Raw genomic sequence first — 18,139 nt, 5'->3', positions numbered from 1 at the left:
AGTTTGGCACACAGTGTAATAATAATAAAAAAACAACAACTTAAACTCCCAGTTGCAGTTTACTGTCACACTAACCATAAAACAAAAAAGCTACAAAATTTGTATTTAAAACAACCACATCACTTCGAATGTCCCTTAGCGTAATGTTAATACTCAATGCAAAATGCCAAAGACGGCTTAACAAACAGCATCTATGTGGCGGCCCTATAACACCTTAAGCAACAGATATTTGACTACAAATGGTGCAGTAACACATGTATACAGACAATATAACAACACTCACAGGCAAACAGTATATTCTTTATTCCCTCTTGAAAATGACTAATGATACTACAGTTTGTGAGTGACTTAGTTTGTTTATAGCTGTACGACTGTATTATAATGCCACCCGGTGGCCAAGGTGCACCCTCACCAGAAGGGCTGGAACCGATTAATGGCATCTTTATTTGTTTAAATTGGGAAAGATAACAAGATAAACATGTTTTGAGTTATGAGTTACTATCTATCTATCTATGTATCTATCTATCTATCGATCTATCTATCTATCTATCTATCAAATGCATGTCACAGACATGTTATTAAGACAACTGCTTTAAATTGTGAGGGGGGAAAAACATTCAGTAATAGTTATTTAGTAATAATATTATAATAATAATATAGTAATAGTTTCCTTTAAAAACAGGAAGAAGACTGCCACAGGTACTTGTTTTCCCAAGCTCACACATACCTGACATTCCACGACAGATGAACCAGATAAAACTAAAAGCCTCGATCCCCATCAGCGGGATGTTTTGATGTGGGATTCAGGTATGTGGAAAGTAAGATTAAAGTCATGCCTCTTTCACACAGAGATGCAGCACTGCAAAGATCTGACGTGAAAATAACTTCGATTTTAAACAGGACCCAGCAAAGGCAGCATATTGACACTGCATCATCCCGCAGTTGGATAATTAGATATATAAAACACTTCTTTCCATACATACATACATACATACAGCGACAATTGCTTTCAACGCATCCGAGTGAAAGAAGTTAGTATAGGGTGTCAAACCTCATACGACCGTTTTAGCGTTGTGGAATTCCATTACAAACAAGTGAGGTCCCGCCTCTGTTAACGCTCTGATACTACTTTAGAAGGTAGAAAACTGCTGGGCTGGCTTCATCCACTCTCGCATTTTCCATGTTCTTTTACAAAGATACTGGCAATGTAAGAGAGGCGCAAGATTACTGGGTAAAATTTGTACCCCATTCCATGCCAGTGTTGTTTGCTCCTAAAAACTGTCCCAGCATTGGAGGATTCCCTTATACACAGCGGTCTTCCTGTCATAGTTAGAGCTCTGCTACTAACTTCAAAGGTGGAAAATTGCCTGGTCGACTTCGTCTCCGCAATCCGTGTTGATGCCACTTAAATACAACAGTTAGTCGAAAGAAATGCAAGAAAACAAAAGCAGTGTTAAAGGGCTTTCTGCTACTACCTCCGAAGTTAAAAAAATTGCCAGGTCGACGTTGTCCCCAGTCTATTCCGAGCAAAATTTTATTTATTTTCTAAAAACTTTGTACCCCTCTCCTGGCATTACAGAATTCCCTCATAAAGAGGTGTCATTCAATGTCTGTTATGTGTTGATGCTGCTTAAATCCGGTAGAAGCAAAAACAAAAAAAATAAAAATAAAACCCAACAAAATGCAGAAAAACGCCAGCTTTTACAGGCAGTTTAAAACGGGTTTGTGACACTACCTCCGAAGTAGGAAAATTGCCGGTCTGACTTAAAGCCCCACCGCCCATTCCATGCCATTGTTGTTTAGTTTCTAAAAACTGCACACCCCTTGCAGGATTCCCGTACACGCAGGTGTCATCCTTCCTCTGTTACAGCTCCGATACTACCACTCAAGTCCAAACATAACAGCTTCCCAGAAAATGTCGGAAAACTCTGACTTGTACAAGCAGTGTAAAGGGGAGTAGAGTTTATCTTTCTTTGTATTTATTTTTTTTCTTCCATAGGTTGGGAAAAGGCTTTGGGAGACTGCAAGTAAAACACTTTGGCAATGTATGCATACTGTACACATCCAATGTCTTCCCTCTTTAGCTCAACATCTGGCCATCTTGTTCCAACATGATTAGAATGTCACGGTTGCGTCGGTGCCCGGCAGACAGTTAGTGGCAGGATGAAGACCTAAATGGGATTGTAGTCTAAATATTTGCTTCCCGGTAACCGTGTTCTCTTGTCTTGAACTGTGCATACATGAAGCACATATGTAGATGTGGGAAGATGAAGAAAGATGAGATCAAGATGCACAGCAGGGAGAAATCCTTCAAGCAAGCGCAGGTGAATTTGGGGAACTTTTCTGAAACTTTGCTGAAAAGAGTCAAAAATACAAAGCGGAGGTATTCCAGCCCTTGGGCGACATCAAGCTGCGAGACAACGGACATCTCTGTACGACTTTCTCCCTTTTCCTCGGAAAGTCATCAACATATACCCCCATAACCCCCCCTCTCCCGCAGCCCTCATCACTTCCCGTTCTGTGCTCTGCATGGCAGCAGAGCAGTGGAATAAATGTGTTGTGCTTTTTCCTTTCATTCCCTCCTCTCTGAGACTTCTTTATTCACCTCCTCATAACAAGACATGTTTTCTGGATACAGGGCGGTGTAAACAGTCCTGGTAGTTTGCTGAGGGAGGAGGAACTCAATGTAGGCAGGCAATGGAAAACAAATCTTCAATCATCCAAAAAAAAAAAAAGATCCAGATGACACTTGGGAATGATGCTGCTAATGCGTTTCCATTGTCAAAACCAGGTACCACTGGGTAATATTTCTAGTCCTAAAGCACTGCTTCTAGCTCAATGTTTGAGCAGATTCATCGTCATAACACTTGAGGCTGTGCAGCTAGAAAGAAAAATAATTCTTGCATGCTAATGTTTGCTTACCATGGACACTTTGAACATTATACACCACAGTCTCAACTTTGCCACAATGCATCCTCTTGTTTAAACTGTGTCTCCTTACTGAGAAATAAATAAAAGATACCTTGTTCTCATCTACAGGGTGATTGAAAAGTAACTCCCTATTTTAAAATACTAATATTTTTTCACGTCTTAAAAAAATTCAAATTTTTTTTGTGTATGGTCCATGATTAAAGGAGCAAGTCTATTCTACCAAACCAACGACTTTGGAAGAACTTGAAGGGCGAATACGAGAAGTTATGGCTTCCATCCCACAAGAGTTCCTTGTGAAATCAGTTAATGCGGTTCCCGGGCGGCTTGAGAAACTGGTGACTAATGCTGGCGCCCATATCGAACTTTTAATAAAACTCCATGCAATACACTTTCTTCTCATGTTCATTTCTTGTAAGAATTATAGTTCAGAAATAAATTACAAGGACTTAAATATAGGGAGTTACTTTTCAATCACCCGTTATTTTTTGCTGGCATGTCTCGTTCTGACTGATGCGTTCAATGCGAAATGGTTTCCCCAGATTCCTGCAGTACTATCTTGAAGTCAAGACCGACTACTCCAAGCCAAGGAGGTACTGTGCAGTGGAAAAGTGTCATGTCCAAGACAAAGCTGGTAAGAACACAGGGGCAGGTATAAAGTTGATAGGACAGAATAGAAAGAACATGCTGTATTGTGACACTTTGAAAAAAAAAGGAAGTGAGACTGAAGACGTGTTTGCTTTTTTTTTTTTTTTTTTTTAAACTATATACTCAGTGGGCCTCACACTATTAAAAAAAAACAATCTTTCTGAATGCAGTATTGGGTCACACTCAGCCTATTTGCTAAATGATGTTGGGTGTGGCCTCATGTAGTTTCACTTCTCTGAAACATAAACATGCTAAAATCATACCAATTATCTCTTTTTTAAAGCTTCAAAGCAGAAGACGGCAATATACACTTTACATATATTTTTTTCCATGTTATGTCGCTACATAAGGTAACCACAATATTAAAAACAGTTCTCAGTATGATGCATTGCAGTTCTACACTGAAAACGACAATCACAATAATAAACCCAATCACCTTATACACTGCCTGTAAAAGTCAGCGTTTTGCTGCCGTGTAGCCGGAAACACTCTCACTTTTTCCTCGTGACGCTGTTCCTTATTAAAAGACACGGAACGGAGGATAAAGTCGACTTGGTATTTTTCCACCTTCTGAGGTAGTATCAGACACCTAACAAAGGCTAGAGTGGTTCTGTGTAGAAGGGAATTCAGCAATATCGCGACTGGGATGTGAAGTTTTATACTGCCTGTATAAACTGGCATTTTTCCTGGTACATTCAGTGTCATTGATCTGTATAAAGAACACCACCATAAGATTGGAAGGATGACGTTGATCTGGCAATTTTGCACCTTTGGGGGTATTATCAGAAGCAGTGATCACACTGCCTGTAAAAGCCGGTATTTTTCTGCCTTTGTTCATTGTCGCTGTTCTTCTATACCAATAGTACAGAGAAAAAGTTGACCGGGCAGTTTTCCACCTTTGGAGGTATCATCAGAAGCCCCTTTTTACATTGTCAAACATTACAAACATTCAAACATACAAATTATTCCAAATTGGTCTATTGTTTGTCAAGTTTTTTTATACGTCATAATGTAATTGCAATCTGATTGCAGACCTCCTCTATTCGTCAGTCAACTCCATTAATATTGGTCTTCAATTAAATGACTTGGAGAGTTTTGTCCTACCTGGAATGACTTCAAAGAGATATTTTCCCGCTTCATCGCCACTGCTCGGATGCTCTGTAACTTTGTTGCCGGGTAGGAAAATGGCTCCCTGCGGAAGAAGAACAAAACGGAACATTTCAATCCCACGCTGTGAGTGTTTTGGGCCGAAAGAGTCAGGATTGAGTTCTGACCTACTTTATGGCCATTTGGACCGAAGTGTGAGTTTTAAAAGACCCTGTGGTGCCAAATCCATAGAGGTCAGTGGCATAGTTCATGCTAATGCAGACAAGCTGTGGGTCAGTGACAGCATAAACAGGATCAGAGGGGAGTCCAGGTTCCGGGCAGTTTAATGGGCCGTAACTGTGACAACCGGGAAGTCGTGGAAACCCTACCTGAGGTCCCAGATGAGGTGATTTCAGAGCAAAGGGGCTGTAAAACGTGGACAGAACCAGGATGTTTCATGTGGCCATCATGTGCAGAAATGTGCTGAAGAACAGCACCAATGTTTTTTGCATTTAACTTTAACTGTGGTGGTACGGTTACCAGGCAGGAAACAAGAGATGGCTTCAATACATTTGTGGGTGTGCCTTTTGGTACTGGGCTGGTGCTAGATGCTCCATACTTTTAAACCACAACGCCCACTGACATCTACCGTTGTGGCCTTTTGTTTGCTCCGCTCAAGCCTGACCACAAAGACCAACTGTTTTTTAACGTCTGTATATTGTTGCTATGTCTGAGCAGTCACTTAAGAGGGAATTCTGTAATGACAATGTTCCAAAAATACAAAAACGGGAGATGAAACTGTGACACGTGCGTTAAAGGGATGTGCTTTCCTTATAATGTGGACATTTTAGCATGAAAAGTGCAAAGCAATTCATACACTGTGCAAATTTCAAGGCAAAGGCATTTTATCCTCATCGATTAAATTTTCACATAAGCTAAACAACTTTTTATACCGTGTCAAATGCCTGGTGGGATACATTGCATCTCCCATCTCATAGTCATCTGCAGCTGTGCATTTCTAGTTGTTACAAGTTGTGCTCCTTTGAGCACTACACATTGCCCAAGATAAATTTGACCGTGAATTTGAGCTAGTTTATCGGGTATCTTCTGTCTGGGATTTGATTTTTCAAAAAGTGGCAAAAGCTTACAAGAAGTTGTGTTAAGAGATATTTCTAGTCATGTTAGTTGCTTTGTGTGTAATCATATCCCTGATCTTATCAGACAATTTTGAGAAGGATGCTGTGAACTTCTAAAATGTGCTATCAACTACTGGACGTGTCTGTATTGAGAAAAAAATATTAATACATTTGTACATTTTTAAAAAAAAAATGTTTTTTAAAAATTTTAACTTTTTAAATTAATAATATGAAAAATGGTAACACACTCCAGCTACAAGCACAGCTCCAGTCAAAAAAAAAAAAACTTGAAATTTGGTCAAGGTTTCAGCATTTTTTAGCTTCACCCTAAACCCACAAGGGTTTATCGAGAAAATAATCAGGTTCTAATAAGGTCAGCTCATATGAACATTCAATCTATGAGGAAAGGAAGGCCATAACTTGAAGGAAGGAAAGAAATACCACATCTGCATCAACTTGGCATGTATCCCACAACGACACAAATGTTTCGTGGAAACCGGTTGAGTAGTTTCTCTGTAATCATAACAGGGAAGAAAACATATCGTAGGCGGCAGTACATAGCTACATTTTAATCGGTCGAGGGGAGAGCTCTACCAAGGCAGAGCAATCAGGATATATTAATTTTGTCATTATAATACCTTAAATATTCCTAGGAATTTGTAAAAGTGTCTGCCCCAAAACCAGTTTCCCAGAATATGAAAAAAAGTTAATTCAGGCATTTTCCAACATAATATTGATTTGCAGCTCGGCTAAAGTTACACCCACTTCAGGAGATGCTCCTTATAGAGAGATATGATATCCAGGATGCAAACCAATCAATCCTGCCAAGAAATTTTTAAATCCAAGCTGCAAACACATTAATAGGAGTTGGTGAAATGCAAGTCATTGGTCATTAGTCATTGGCCGAGTGATCACCACTAAGCCCCTTTTTTATCTGCTAATTACTGGTGTCCAGCCTCAGTGGTCTTGCAGAGTCAGGAAGTCAAACCCAGTGGGAGCTCCGGAGATGTCAGTGAGTGACTGTTTTTCTCATAAATCATTTTTAAATAGTCATTGGCAAAGTGGTTGTCAAAAACATTGTGGTAGAAGAGTTAGAAGGCTTCCCCACTGGTTGTCATTGACTGAGAGTAGCCTAAGCACAATAAGGATAAAAGTAATGATGAGTTGTTGCAAAATACCTTTGTCCATAATGGTGGACTGTGAAAATCCTTTTATTGTCCTTGCCAAAAAAAGCACGTCTTTAATGTACTTAACGAGAACCCATTGGGCGCTTGAGTGCAGCGCGTCTCTCAGTGTCTTTGTTTAACCTTGTTAAAAGTAGAGGAGAGGGAAAAAACCTCATTAAGCCCAAAGTGCTCTTTTAACATTATGGCTTTGTGGATTTACTTCCTTGTAAGGTCAGTGCAGGACAACACAAGTTTAGACACAGGTGTCTTATAAAAGACGTGACGCTCACTCAAACATAGTGATCCTGATGTTTCAGTCACTTTAAGATATATAAATGAAAAAAAAGTACTTCCCTTTAGAATTATCATGCAGCAAGTATGGTAGGATTCCCTGCACATCCTTCCAAGATGCACCATCATCTGAAGGCAGGATGAATATTCCTCATTAACTATTCTAACAGTGCATCTTTGACTCAAAACACGGAAGGCAATGAGCTGATTGGCTGACACAAAAGTGGGAAAGAGGAGCGGATTGGTTTTCACGGCGGAGGTTTGGTCGGCAACAAGCTGTAGGGGTGATACCACAGATACGAGAGCACGCTGTAGTGAAGTGCCTATGTGCCGGCCACGTTGGTGGGGGCAAAGTTCCCTTCAAAGACAATGCATGTCCATTGAAAATAAGTCGTAACTTCATTATTTCTCAACCAATTTAATTTCTATGTTTTACTTTTTTTGTCAACGTCAAAGCGTGTGCCATCAATAAAGTACATTTGAAAAAAAAAGCCCCAAAAATATTTTTTTACCTGTAAAAGGTTATTCCCAGTTCCCTTGTACGTGGTGTTGCATGCAACCGTATGCAGCACAATGTGCAGGCATCCTTGATAGTTCTTTTTTTTTTTTTTTTTTTTTTTGCCATCCACACACATGGAATGCGCTAATGCCTTTGCTCTCCACTACCCCACTAGCTCTGCAACGGCGTAGGCACGAAGCTCAAAAGGGGCGTGTCGTATTGCCCTGTGTCCATATCTACGGGTGACACAGGAGAAGCAGGGTAACCAAGGAGCTGAATGGCTGAAACTGAAGTAGTAGAGTCAGCAAAAAGACGAGTGGCCGACACAAAAGTAAGAGGGTGGGTACGGAGCTGATAGGCGGTCACAGAAGAACCAGGCTTCCTAAGAAGCTAATTGGCTGACACGAAAGAATCAGGGAAGGTTAGGAGCTTATTCGCCAACACCAAAGTAGTAGGCTAAGTAAGGACTTTCTTGGCTGTCACGGGGGAATTCTGGGAGGCAACAAGGTGTAGGGTTAACACTGAAGAAGCACGGTAGGAAAAGAGCTGGTTGGTTGACACAAAAGTGAAGGGGAGACAAGGAGCTGATTAGTTGACAGTGAAGTGGTAGGGTAGGTAAGGAGCTGAGTGGCCATCAAAAAAGTCCCAGGGAAGGAGCTGACTGGACATCACAATAGAATTAGGATAGGCAAAAAGAGTTGATTGGTTGACAAAGTAGCAGGGTAAACACAGAGCTGATTGGCAGTCAGACAGGATACAGTCTAGGAGAGGAGCTGATTGGCTGAGAACAAAATGAGGAGTGTGGACAAGGAACCTGTAGATCAGTAGTTGATTGGATGAACCAGGGTAGATAAAGTGTTGATTGGGCAGTTACAGAAGAAACAGGAAAATCCATGACAGAGAATTAGGGAGTACAACATAATGGATAAAATGTTACAATTCAAAAGAAAAGAACTGCTCAAAGTGCACTCTGAGAGCGCTCTGTAAGATGTGCACATTCCTTATTAAAATTCCCACAGCTGGGCTGTTCCTACTTGAGGTCATGGAAATTAAATTTGATTTCCAAAACAGATCACGAAGAAAGCTGATGAACTTTTCCATTCATTGGTTGTTGGACATGCAGACTGTTACAGAACCCAGACAGTCTGTATTTGGGAAACATGCGACGAATAATACACAAATACAATTTTAGTCACCGCACTTCTGCCAACTGCAATATTATGTGGCATCCTGCCACATAATACACACTGAGGTTGCATTAATGGGACCCCATGTTGTGGCCGCTGATGACGGCCGTGTTGAAGGTCAACAGCAGCGTTAATATAGCAGCATTAATAATTGATTGCGCATTACAACTGTTGTGCATTACAACTGAAAACAGAGCTCCATTTGGCACAGCAAAATGTCAAGGTCGGACAAAAGATCTTGGCCATGCGACCTTGCAGTGTTGTCTTTTCAATCAAGATACATAATACACGTTGGAGAATATTTCTCAACAATACTGTAATTCACTGGCACAGACACACTACAACGAGGTTCATATGCAATAATCAGAGCAGCTAATGAATGCCACCATTGTTTATGCCCTGCGTACGATGAAATTTGAGTGTGAGTGACGCGCAACTTGGTGGACGAGTGAAGGCAGGCAGATGACATGTTGACGCTAAGCCCACACGTGCCGTTACCCAACGAATGCTTGTGACCTCGCGGTTCCATCAGGCTGCCATTCTTGGGATTCCACGCGTTGCTCAGAGAGGTTTGGCTGCCCGAGCGCGCGGGACACAACACGACCCCTCACAGCGACAATGGCTTCTCGCCATTTGTTATTGTCGAACACCTACAGTAAATTCCACCTGTGATTCCCTAAAATGCGTCGGTTTGTCATTGTTAAATTTAAGGCCATGACTCAATACCTAAACACCGCATTATGTAAAAGCGAAACAACAGTTCTGCCTTTCCAAAAATAATATCCCTCAACTTTGATAGCTTTATTACTAAACCAAAATTGGTGCGATGTCTCGATCAAAACTGAGCATTGTATTTGTAGGCACAATGACTATAAAAAGTCTACACACCCTTGTGCAAATGCCAGGTTTTTATGGTATAAAAAAATTAGACCAAGATGCATAATTTTAAAACATTGTCCACCATTAATGTGACCTATAACCTATACAACTGAGTTGATTTTTTAAAAATCTTTTCGAGATGACGTAAAAAAACAACTGAGATAATGTGCACAAGTGTGCACACCCTCTTATAACTGGGGATGTGGCTCTGGCTTAGAATTAACCAGTCTCTTTCAAACTCATGATAAATGGCAGTCAGTACACACCTGTCACCAATTCAAGTCCCTCTGATTATTCTCGAATACATTTTCAGCTGTTCTAATAGGCTTTTTTAGACTTTTTTTCTTTTGGTTTTTGCTTTTCTAGTAGAAGTCTAAAGGTTTTGAGCTAACACTGACGGTTATTTCCAACTAGTTATAATTCCTTCCATCTTGTCTGGCCTCAGGTCCAAGTGAAGAAAAACAGCCCCAAAGCATGATGCCGCAATGACCCTGCTTCACTGTGGGTAGTGTGTTCTTTTGGTGGTCTTGGTATTATGACAGACATTTGGTTTGGGGGAGGCCACTCGCGATTATTAGAGGAAATCTCATTATGTGTCTGGTGTGCTGTGTTGGTCAATTTAGAGTTGTCAATCAAACTATCGTGCATGTTTTTGGGATGTGGGAGGAAACCGGAGTGCCCGGAGAAAACCCACGCAGGCACGGGGAGAACATGCAAACTCCACACAGGTGGGTCTGGGGATTGAACCCCGGTCCTCAGAACTGTGAGGCAGACGCTCTAACCAGTCGTCCACTGTGCCGCCCCGTTAGCTAGCCAACTCTTCCTCAATGAGCATCTTTTGCATACAAATCATACATTGACATCTTTATCTCTATTCCTTTACCTCTGTTCAGCTTCAGTAAAGGAAGAATGTTAAAGAACAATAAGGGTCTTGTTGTACTAAACATGTGGAAACAATTATAAATCCATTTCTGTCCACATTTTGCTTTGTAATGAGAACCAAAAGTGTGTCTGTCTGCATCTTTGTCCAGTCTTCGCATGCTCGCTGCAAGCGGCTGCCTGGTTACAGTCACTTAAGAGATTGCCTCGCTGTTGTCTGCATGAGTCACTGAGCTCGAGGCTCACACATTCACTGCTCATCAAACAATCAGGCGAATGGGAGTGGGAGGCAATACCTAGCATACAATGTTTTATTATTTGCCATGTATTTGAAAGTAGCTAAATTTGATTTGAAAATATGATTTGGACGAAAAGGTGCTTTGGGTGACAAAAAACACATGATTCACATAAAACATACTTTTTAACATTTTACATTTTATTTTATTTTTAACAAACATACATTTTAGTGAATGTCTTTTGCTCATACTTTATAGGGCATTTTGCAGCAACCAAGGACATAAGGGTTTCAAACTATAGCCTCAAGCTACGTGCTGGCAGTAGTGGTGTTTTTCTCTCAATTGCTGAGGCCGATACAATACCTCAATAAACTGCCAGCAATATGATACATTAAATATACAGCATATATAAAGCTATTCCCCATGTGATGCAATTCATTCTAACTACAATGTCATTCAATTCATTCCAATTACCATGCAATATGATGCACTCCAATGATGCCACAGCAATTCCAATGTGATTCAATCTATTCTCTTCCGACGCTATATCACCTTTTTTAAGTGATCAATTCTTCTTTTTTTTTACAGTATACTTTTGCTGTATTACCCTCACATGTAGGAAAAGAGGGCCAGCAGAACAGTAAAATACAATGAGCACACTCACGCCGAAGCTGGTGTCGGCCACAGCTCACGCTCAGACACTCACACCCAGACTCGCCGAATTCTCACTGCACCCCAACAGGCACTGCCTCTTAAAGGCACACGCATGCTTAACACAGACACTACAATACATTGGATATGAAAAGTCAGGCAAAGACAAAAAGTCCCAAACGACAGTCTCAAGGATCATTCAGGGACTAAAAAGCCTTCACAAAAAGTCTATTAAAATAAACAAGTTCTGTGTTAGGTGCCGAGATTATTGAGACGCCATCCTTACCAGAGATTTGCTCTCGTCCTCGTCCTTGAAATAGAAGAGCTGGTCCCCTCGCAGTACAAACCATCGGCTGTGCCACGTCTTGACGAAACCACCTTGCTTCCTGAGCCACCCGCACCTGATGACACCCTGCCTCCCCTGGCGGGCCTCCACGCCGGTCTGAAAGCCGCCATGCTGGGGACTGCCATGGGACTGCTCGTCCATCACGGTAACTCAAACCTGCCAAGAGCAAAAAAAAAAAAAAAAAAAAAAAAAAAAAAAAGGATATGACATGCCAAAGCTTGTGTAAATACCCATAAGTCTATCTTCTCTGGATTCCTGACACATGCCATTTAGTCCAGAAGACTTTCTAGTTTAATGCAAGTTCAGAATCTCCCACGCTCATTTTAAATCCATCAACACATTGTTTCCTTGTTTGAAGCTCTGCATTTGCTGAGTGATTCAATGCTTAAAGTCTGCTGACATCAGCTATAAAGCCTCCTTGACTCTGGCTGAGCTGGGCTTGGTGAGAGTCCAAGGAAGCCACAGGTCCTGATGATGACCAGATGCAGCAGCCCACCAGTGCTTCCAAATTGCAGTGGAACAAGTGGAGCAAATAAAAAGATAAACGTAAAAATAATAATGAAAGTGCGGCAAGGTTTGCTGCGGTGATTGTCAAATCGAAGCGTGACCTTATTCCCACCTCATGAATTATGGTAGCATCCCACATATGGAGTAAATGAAAACCATGTAACTCTATACTTTGCTCTATTTATCTGAAAAAAAATAAGGAAAATTATTGTTTCTGCTAAAGAAAAATGTGGAAAAAATAGCATATATCTCACATATACAGCCAACATGTACAATATCCCACATAGTCACGATATGCATTGTTGATGTTTAAAGAAAAGCCTGTTTGAATTATCAAAAAATATCTCAAAATATATTGTTATCCACAAAACATTAAAAAATCAACCATGTTAACCACTATGCTACCTACCAATGACACATTCATATTTTGTTCCACTTTGTGAAAAAGTACAAATTCAGCTTTTTTGTCCCCATGTTTGTAAACACTGCATTTTTCTAGTATACATACAGTCGCAGTCTAGTGAAAAGCCTGCCCCCCCCCAAAAACATTTCTCATTGTCCCCCAAAAATCTAAAATGAAATAATTTGGGGGCGGCACGGTGGCCGACTGGTTAGAGCGTCTACCTCACAGTTCTAAGGACCGGGGTTCAATCCCGGCACCGCCTATGTGGAGTTTGCATGTTCTCCCCGTGCCTGCGTGGGTTTTCTCCGGGCACTCCGGTTTCCTCCCACATCCCAAAAACATGCAAGGTAGGTTAATTGAAGACTCTAAATTGCCTCTAGGTGTGAATGTGAGTATGGATGGTTGTTTGTTATATGTGCCCTGTGATTGACTGGCAAACAGTTCAGGGTGTAACCCGCCTCCTGCCCGATGATAGGTGGGATAGGCTCCAGCACTCCCGCGACCCTTGTGAGCATAAGCAACTAAGTCCCTTTCCTGCTTTTCATCTGAAAACACAAAGAAAATACTTTTTTGATACAAAAGAAAATAAATAACACTCATCCCTTATTGTTGCTGTCCAATATAAAGCTTATGTGAGGATTTAGTCCAAAATACAGTACAAAGTTTTTTTATTTTCTTTGTAATACATATTATCAAAGAAAAAATAAGATACAGTTGGAGGTGTGCGATATAAAACGGTATAACGGTATACAGTTTATTGTTTTTTTTTTAAGTGTACCTACATTAACCAATATCAAAAGGCATGAAGAGATGCTTGCACCTGATTTAGCAGGAAGCTAATTTCCATTTATAGTCTGTCATTTTTATATTCATTATTACTTACTTACAGCTTAGCACTCAGAGCCAATATGGCATCCATTTATCTACTTGTAAACAGTATCCATCCACGCGACTATATTCTTCTGCGTCTCTTATCTACATACTACTTTTACATGGTGCCCCTAATGTTCAGACTGAGACACCACAGTCAGCCCTTCAGAACAAGCTGACAATCTTGTTTTTCTGAAAATCAACCTCTGAAACATTTCATTTATCAGGAAGTCAGCTGGGATAGGCTGCAGCACACCCGTGATACATAGAACAGATGGATGGATGGAAGGATGGACGGATGGCTGGATGGATGGATGGATGGACGAATGGACAGACAGATAGAAGGATCGATGGATGCTTGGATTGTCGCTACTCAATGAAAAGCCTGTCTCCAAACAGGCCTTTTTCTAGCATAATTTTTTTGGCAGGGTGCATAGATATTCGGGATTTGTGTCTTGTCGAAGGAATGAACATAAATTCCAAAGACTCCAGTTAAATGGCAAATAAGGGTCACAAATCTTTCCAAACCATGATGTAGGTTTCCTTCTGGGAATAGATTAACGTGACAATACGAAGCGCGGGCTTGTCTGTTGAATTATTTAATAAAGTCATTGGATATTTCTTGTGCAGCCGAGTGGGCACCAGTTTTTCCGAAGCTGATATTGGGAATAGAGTAATTACGTACAGACAGATGCTGGTCATGATATCATGTTGTACTGTAACATACTGCATGACATGATGATAACAAGAGGCACAACGAATAAAGGATGAATAGGAAATTGGATACATAAGTCTTCCATTTCCTCCCATATTGCTATGTACTGTAGATATTAAGGCTAACAATGTATGGAAACTGTTCCAGAAGTGTTTGGAGCTGATTCAACAGTCTTTTCATTCTGGGAATAGCTATGCTTGGGAAGATCCATGGACTTCCTCCTGGCTGAGACCACGCAGATTTTGTTGCTGAAACAGCTCAAGGTTTTGTGAAAAGGCTACAAAAAGGAAAGCGTGGAATCGTCCGTGACCACAGCAAGTGGCTGTGGGGAGGGAAAGTTGTTTACAAAAAGGCCCTGGTTGTGGCAGTGGCGTTGAAGGTGCAATTTGGAAGGGGCTAATTTGGACTCATTTTAGAGAAGACGACTGTAAGTCAGTTGTGTGTGGTAGAGATGCCTGAGTCTGGTCTATACTCAGTTGTGGTGAGGAATGCAATGAGCCCTTTGTGATTCCAAAATGGCGTTTTTTGAGGACGAAGAGGCCCACACAAGCTGCCCTACAATGTCCAAATCAAGATACAAAGGTAAGTTCAAAGCCGCTGCTTGTATTCGTTGGACATCTTGGAATCTTATATGGACCCTTTTCCCTGCAGAAAAACAGCAAATGTATTCAAAGAAATTACAACTTTTTAAAAATATATATATTACTTTACTCCTGAAAAATTCTATTGTGACATTAAAGATTTTTCCTCATTTTTTCTCACTTTATAACAACTTCATTCTTTATTAATCTAACTAAACTTCAAACTTTTTCCTCATAAAAATTCCAACTTTCTCTCTTAATATTGGCACCTTAAAAATATTGACTTCTTTTTCTTGTAAAACGCCTTGTAAAGTTTTATTTGTATTTGTGCCATACCTGTTGGTATGAAAATGTTCATTAAAACAACAATCCTAGCTGTGGCCTCACATTTTTTGACAGTACTGTATACACAAGATATGGAGGATTACAATTTGGTGTTGATTCAAAGTAGAATAGTTTAGCTCCAGATCACTTAATAGCAAAACATGTACAGGAAACATGAACGTCACATTACATGTCAGCCCCATAACCTCTTCAAATATTCCTCCTCCCCCTTTAGAGTCTTGCACAGTGGGGCCCCCGTGACCCACATGTGTTAAAGACAAATATAACCCCTGGTTACCAAAGCTGCAAACTTGGAGAACAGTTTGCTCCTGCTGGCGTGGAGAGGAGGCCATGCTTCTTAGAGGATGTGAAAGAGGAACTGGCTTGACATAGAAGCATTGCACAAATAACACCAGAACAGATCCTTCACCTTGGCCAGTACACACGATTAGAATCTTTCATGATTTAACCTCCGATGGGAGAACCTATAATGGATTTATCATGTCTGAGATCAGTCACTACTACCCACGCTGTGAGTCACTGCATGATTGGAACCGCCACACGATGAAATGAGAGGACTCATAAGGTTCAAGTCCTGTAAGGGTTAAATGTTAGCTTAATGAATAACATGTGGTCGCCCTCCATAGTCTACAATGCAGCCTCTTGGCTATGATGCAAGCATTACTCTCTCTCTTCTCTATCACATTAATAAACATAACTTCCTTAAAATGGTATGATGAGGGAGATTTTTGGTCCATGTTGAGAACGCAAGCACTGTATTAAAATAAATAAATAAACCTGATCCAAACAAAACTGCGACCTGTGTTCTGTGCACAAAACATTTCGGACAATGAATCCAGTATATCGAGATCAGCAGCATTTTTTAGAATTAGATTCTTGGACCGCGTTGGTTGGTTTTGGTTACTTGGTTGGTTGGTTAGCTTGCTAGCTAGTTTGATAACAAGATAGGTAACTATTTGCCCCCGAATTAAAATGGTACTGTTGGTCCATTCATAATGTCATCTCTCTCAAATCAGGAAATAGCAGTAGTAGTAACTAAACAAACTGTACTCCAACATAGATACTGCCATAACAACTCCGGCCAGTGTTAGTCAAAACTAAACATCTTTAACACCCCTAAGCGCAAAATGTAAGACTACAGTTTGTTAGTAAATAGCTAGCAAGCTTGCTATGGAACAGTCTACCCCAGAATCAAAATTTCATCGTCTGTCCATTCATAATGGCAATAGCTTGCTAACTAAACAATAGCTTGCTAACTAAACAAACGCTCACACAAACAAAACACAAATACAATGTGCTAAATGCTATCAGACCATAGCAATCAAAACTGAGTATGATTAACACCGAGTGCAAAACAAATTAAGGCAGCGGGTTATGTATTGGTTGCAGTTAATTAGTTAGATGGTTAGATTAGAATCCTAATGGCACTTTCAATCCATTCATAATGTAATCTTACTCAAACCCTTAATAGCTAGGACAATCAAAACTGATCATTGTTATCGTGGCCAAGCATAAAATGTAAAGCGGTGGGTTATATATTTGTCACAGTTAGTTAGTTAGTTACAAACCCCAATTTCAATGAAGTTGGGACGCTGTGTAAAAGAAACAAAAACAGAATACAATGATGTGAACATCCTTTTCAGCCTATGTTCTATTTAATTCACAACAAAGATAATATATTTAATGTTCAAACTGTTAAACTTTGTTTTTTTTTGTAAATATTAAATAATACATTTTTCAATTTGATGCCTGCCACGTTCCAAAAAAAGCTTGGATAGGGGCATGTTTACCACTGTGTTACATGACCCTTCCTTTTAACAACACTATGAGTGTTTGGGAACTGAGGACACTAATTGTTGAAGCATTGTAGGGTGGAATTCTTTCCCATTCTTGAATGATGTACAACTTCAGTTGCTCAAATGTCTGTCTGTGGTATCCGTTGTCATATTTTACACTTCATAATGCGCCCTACATTTTCCATGAGAGACAGGTTTGGACTGCTGGCAGGCCAGTCTAGTACTGGCACTCTGACTACGAAGCCACGCTGTTGTAGTAATGTGGCTTGGCGTTGTCTTGCTGAAATAAGCAGGGATGTCCCTGAAAAAGACTTTGCTTGAATGAGAACATAATATGCTCTCAACATATTATGTGGCTCCAAAAAAAAATAAAAAAATGTTGCTCCCGAACCTGTATGTACCTTTCACACATGTGCAAGTTACCATGGCCATTAACACCCACCCATACGATCAAAGATCCTGGCTTTTGAACTTTGTGCTGATAACAATCAAGATGATCCTTGTCATCTTTGGCCTGGAGGACACGACATTCAAGATTTCCAAAAACAATTTGAAACGTGGACTCGACTTTTCCACTTTGCTTCAGTTCATCTCAGATGAACTCAGGCCTAGAGAAGCCATCGCCATTTCTGGGTGTTGTTGATATATGGCTTTGCTTTGCATGGGAGAGTTGTAAATTGACAAACTGGGTTTACTGACAATGGTTTTCTGAAGTGTTCTTGAGTCCACGTGGCAATATCCTTTACACAATGCCGGTTTTTAATGCAGTGCCGCCTGAGGGATCAACGGTCACGGGCATTCAATGCTGGTTTTCGGCCTTTCCATTTATTTGCTGCGATTTCTCCAGATGCTCTGAATCTTTTGATGATATCATGGACCGTAGATGATGAAACCCCTAAATTCCAGAATTCTATGTTGAGAAACGTTCTTAAACTGTTAGACTATTTCTGCAAGCAGTTGTTCACAAATTTGTGAATCTTGCCCCATCCT

At 40.5% G+C, this 18,139-nt stretch overlaps 1 protein-coding gene across 4 annotated transcripts in view; it reads right to left on the bottom strand.

Annotated features, from left to right (window-relative positions):
* arhgap24 (Rho GTPase activating protein 24) overlaps window positions 1-18,139 on the bottom strand; it is a 58,954-nt gene that overhangs the window by 31,080 nt on the left and 9,735 nt on the right. For 3 of the 4 annotated variants that reach the window (XM_061698190.1, XM_061698189.1, XM_061698191.1), the window contains exons 2-3: window positions 11,873-12,088; window positions 4,681-4,768 (exon numbers count right to left, since the gene is read on the bottom strand). In XM_061698190.1, the coding sequence (XP_061554174.1) occupies window positions 4,681-4,768; window positions 11,873-12,073 (289 nt within the window). In that variant the 5' untranslated portion in view covers window positions 12,074-12,088. The remainder of the gene's footprint in view (window positions 1-4,680; window positions 4,769-11,872; window positions 12,089-18,139) is intronic. The other variant, XM_061698194.1, reaches the window with a different exon arrangement.

Source organism: Phycodurus eques, chromosome 15 (genome assembly GCF_024500275.1).
Source record: "Phycodurus eques isolate BA_2022a chromosome 15, UOR_Pequ_1.1, whole genome shotgun sequence".
In the NCBI taxonomy this organism is placed as follows: domain Eukaryota; kingdom Metazoa; phylum Chordata; class Actinopteri; order Syngnathiformes; family Syngnathidae; genus Phycodurus; species Phycodurus eques.
The sequence above is the reverse complement of the archived record's forward strand: the minus strand, read 5'-3'. Positions and strand labels throughout refer to the sequence as shown.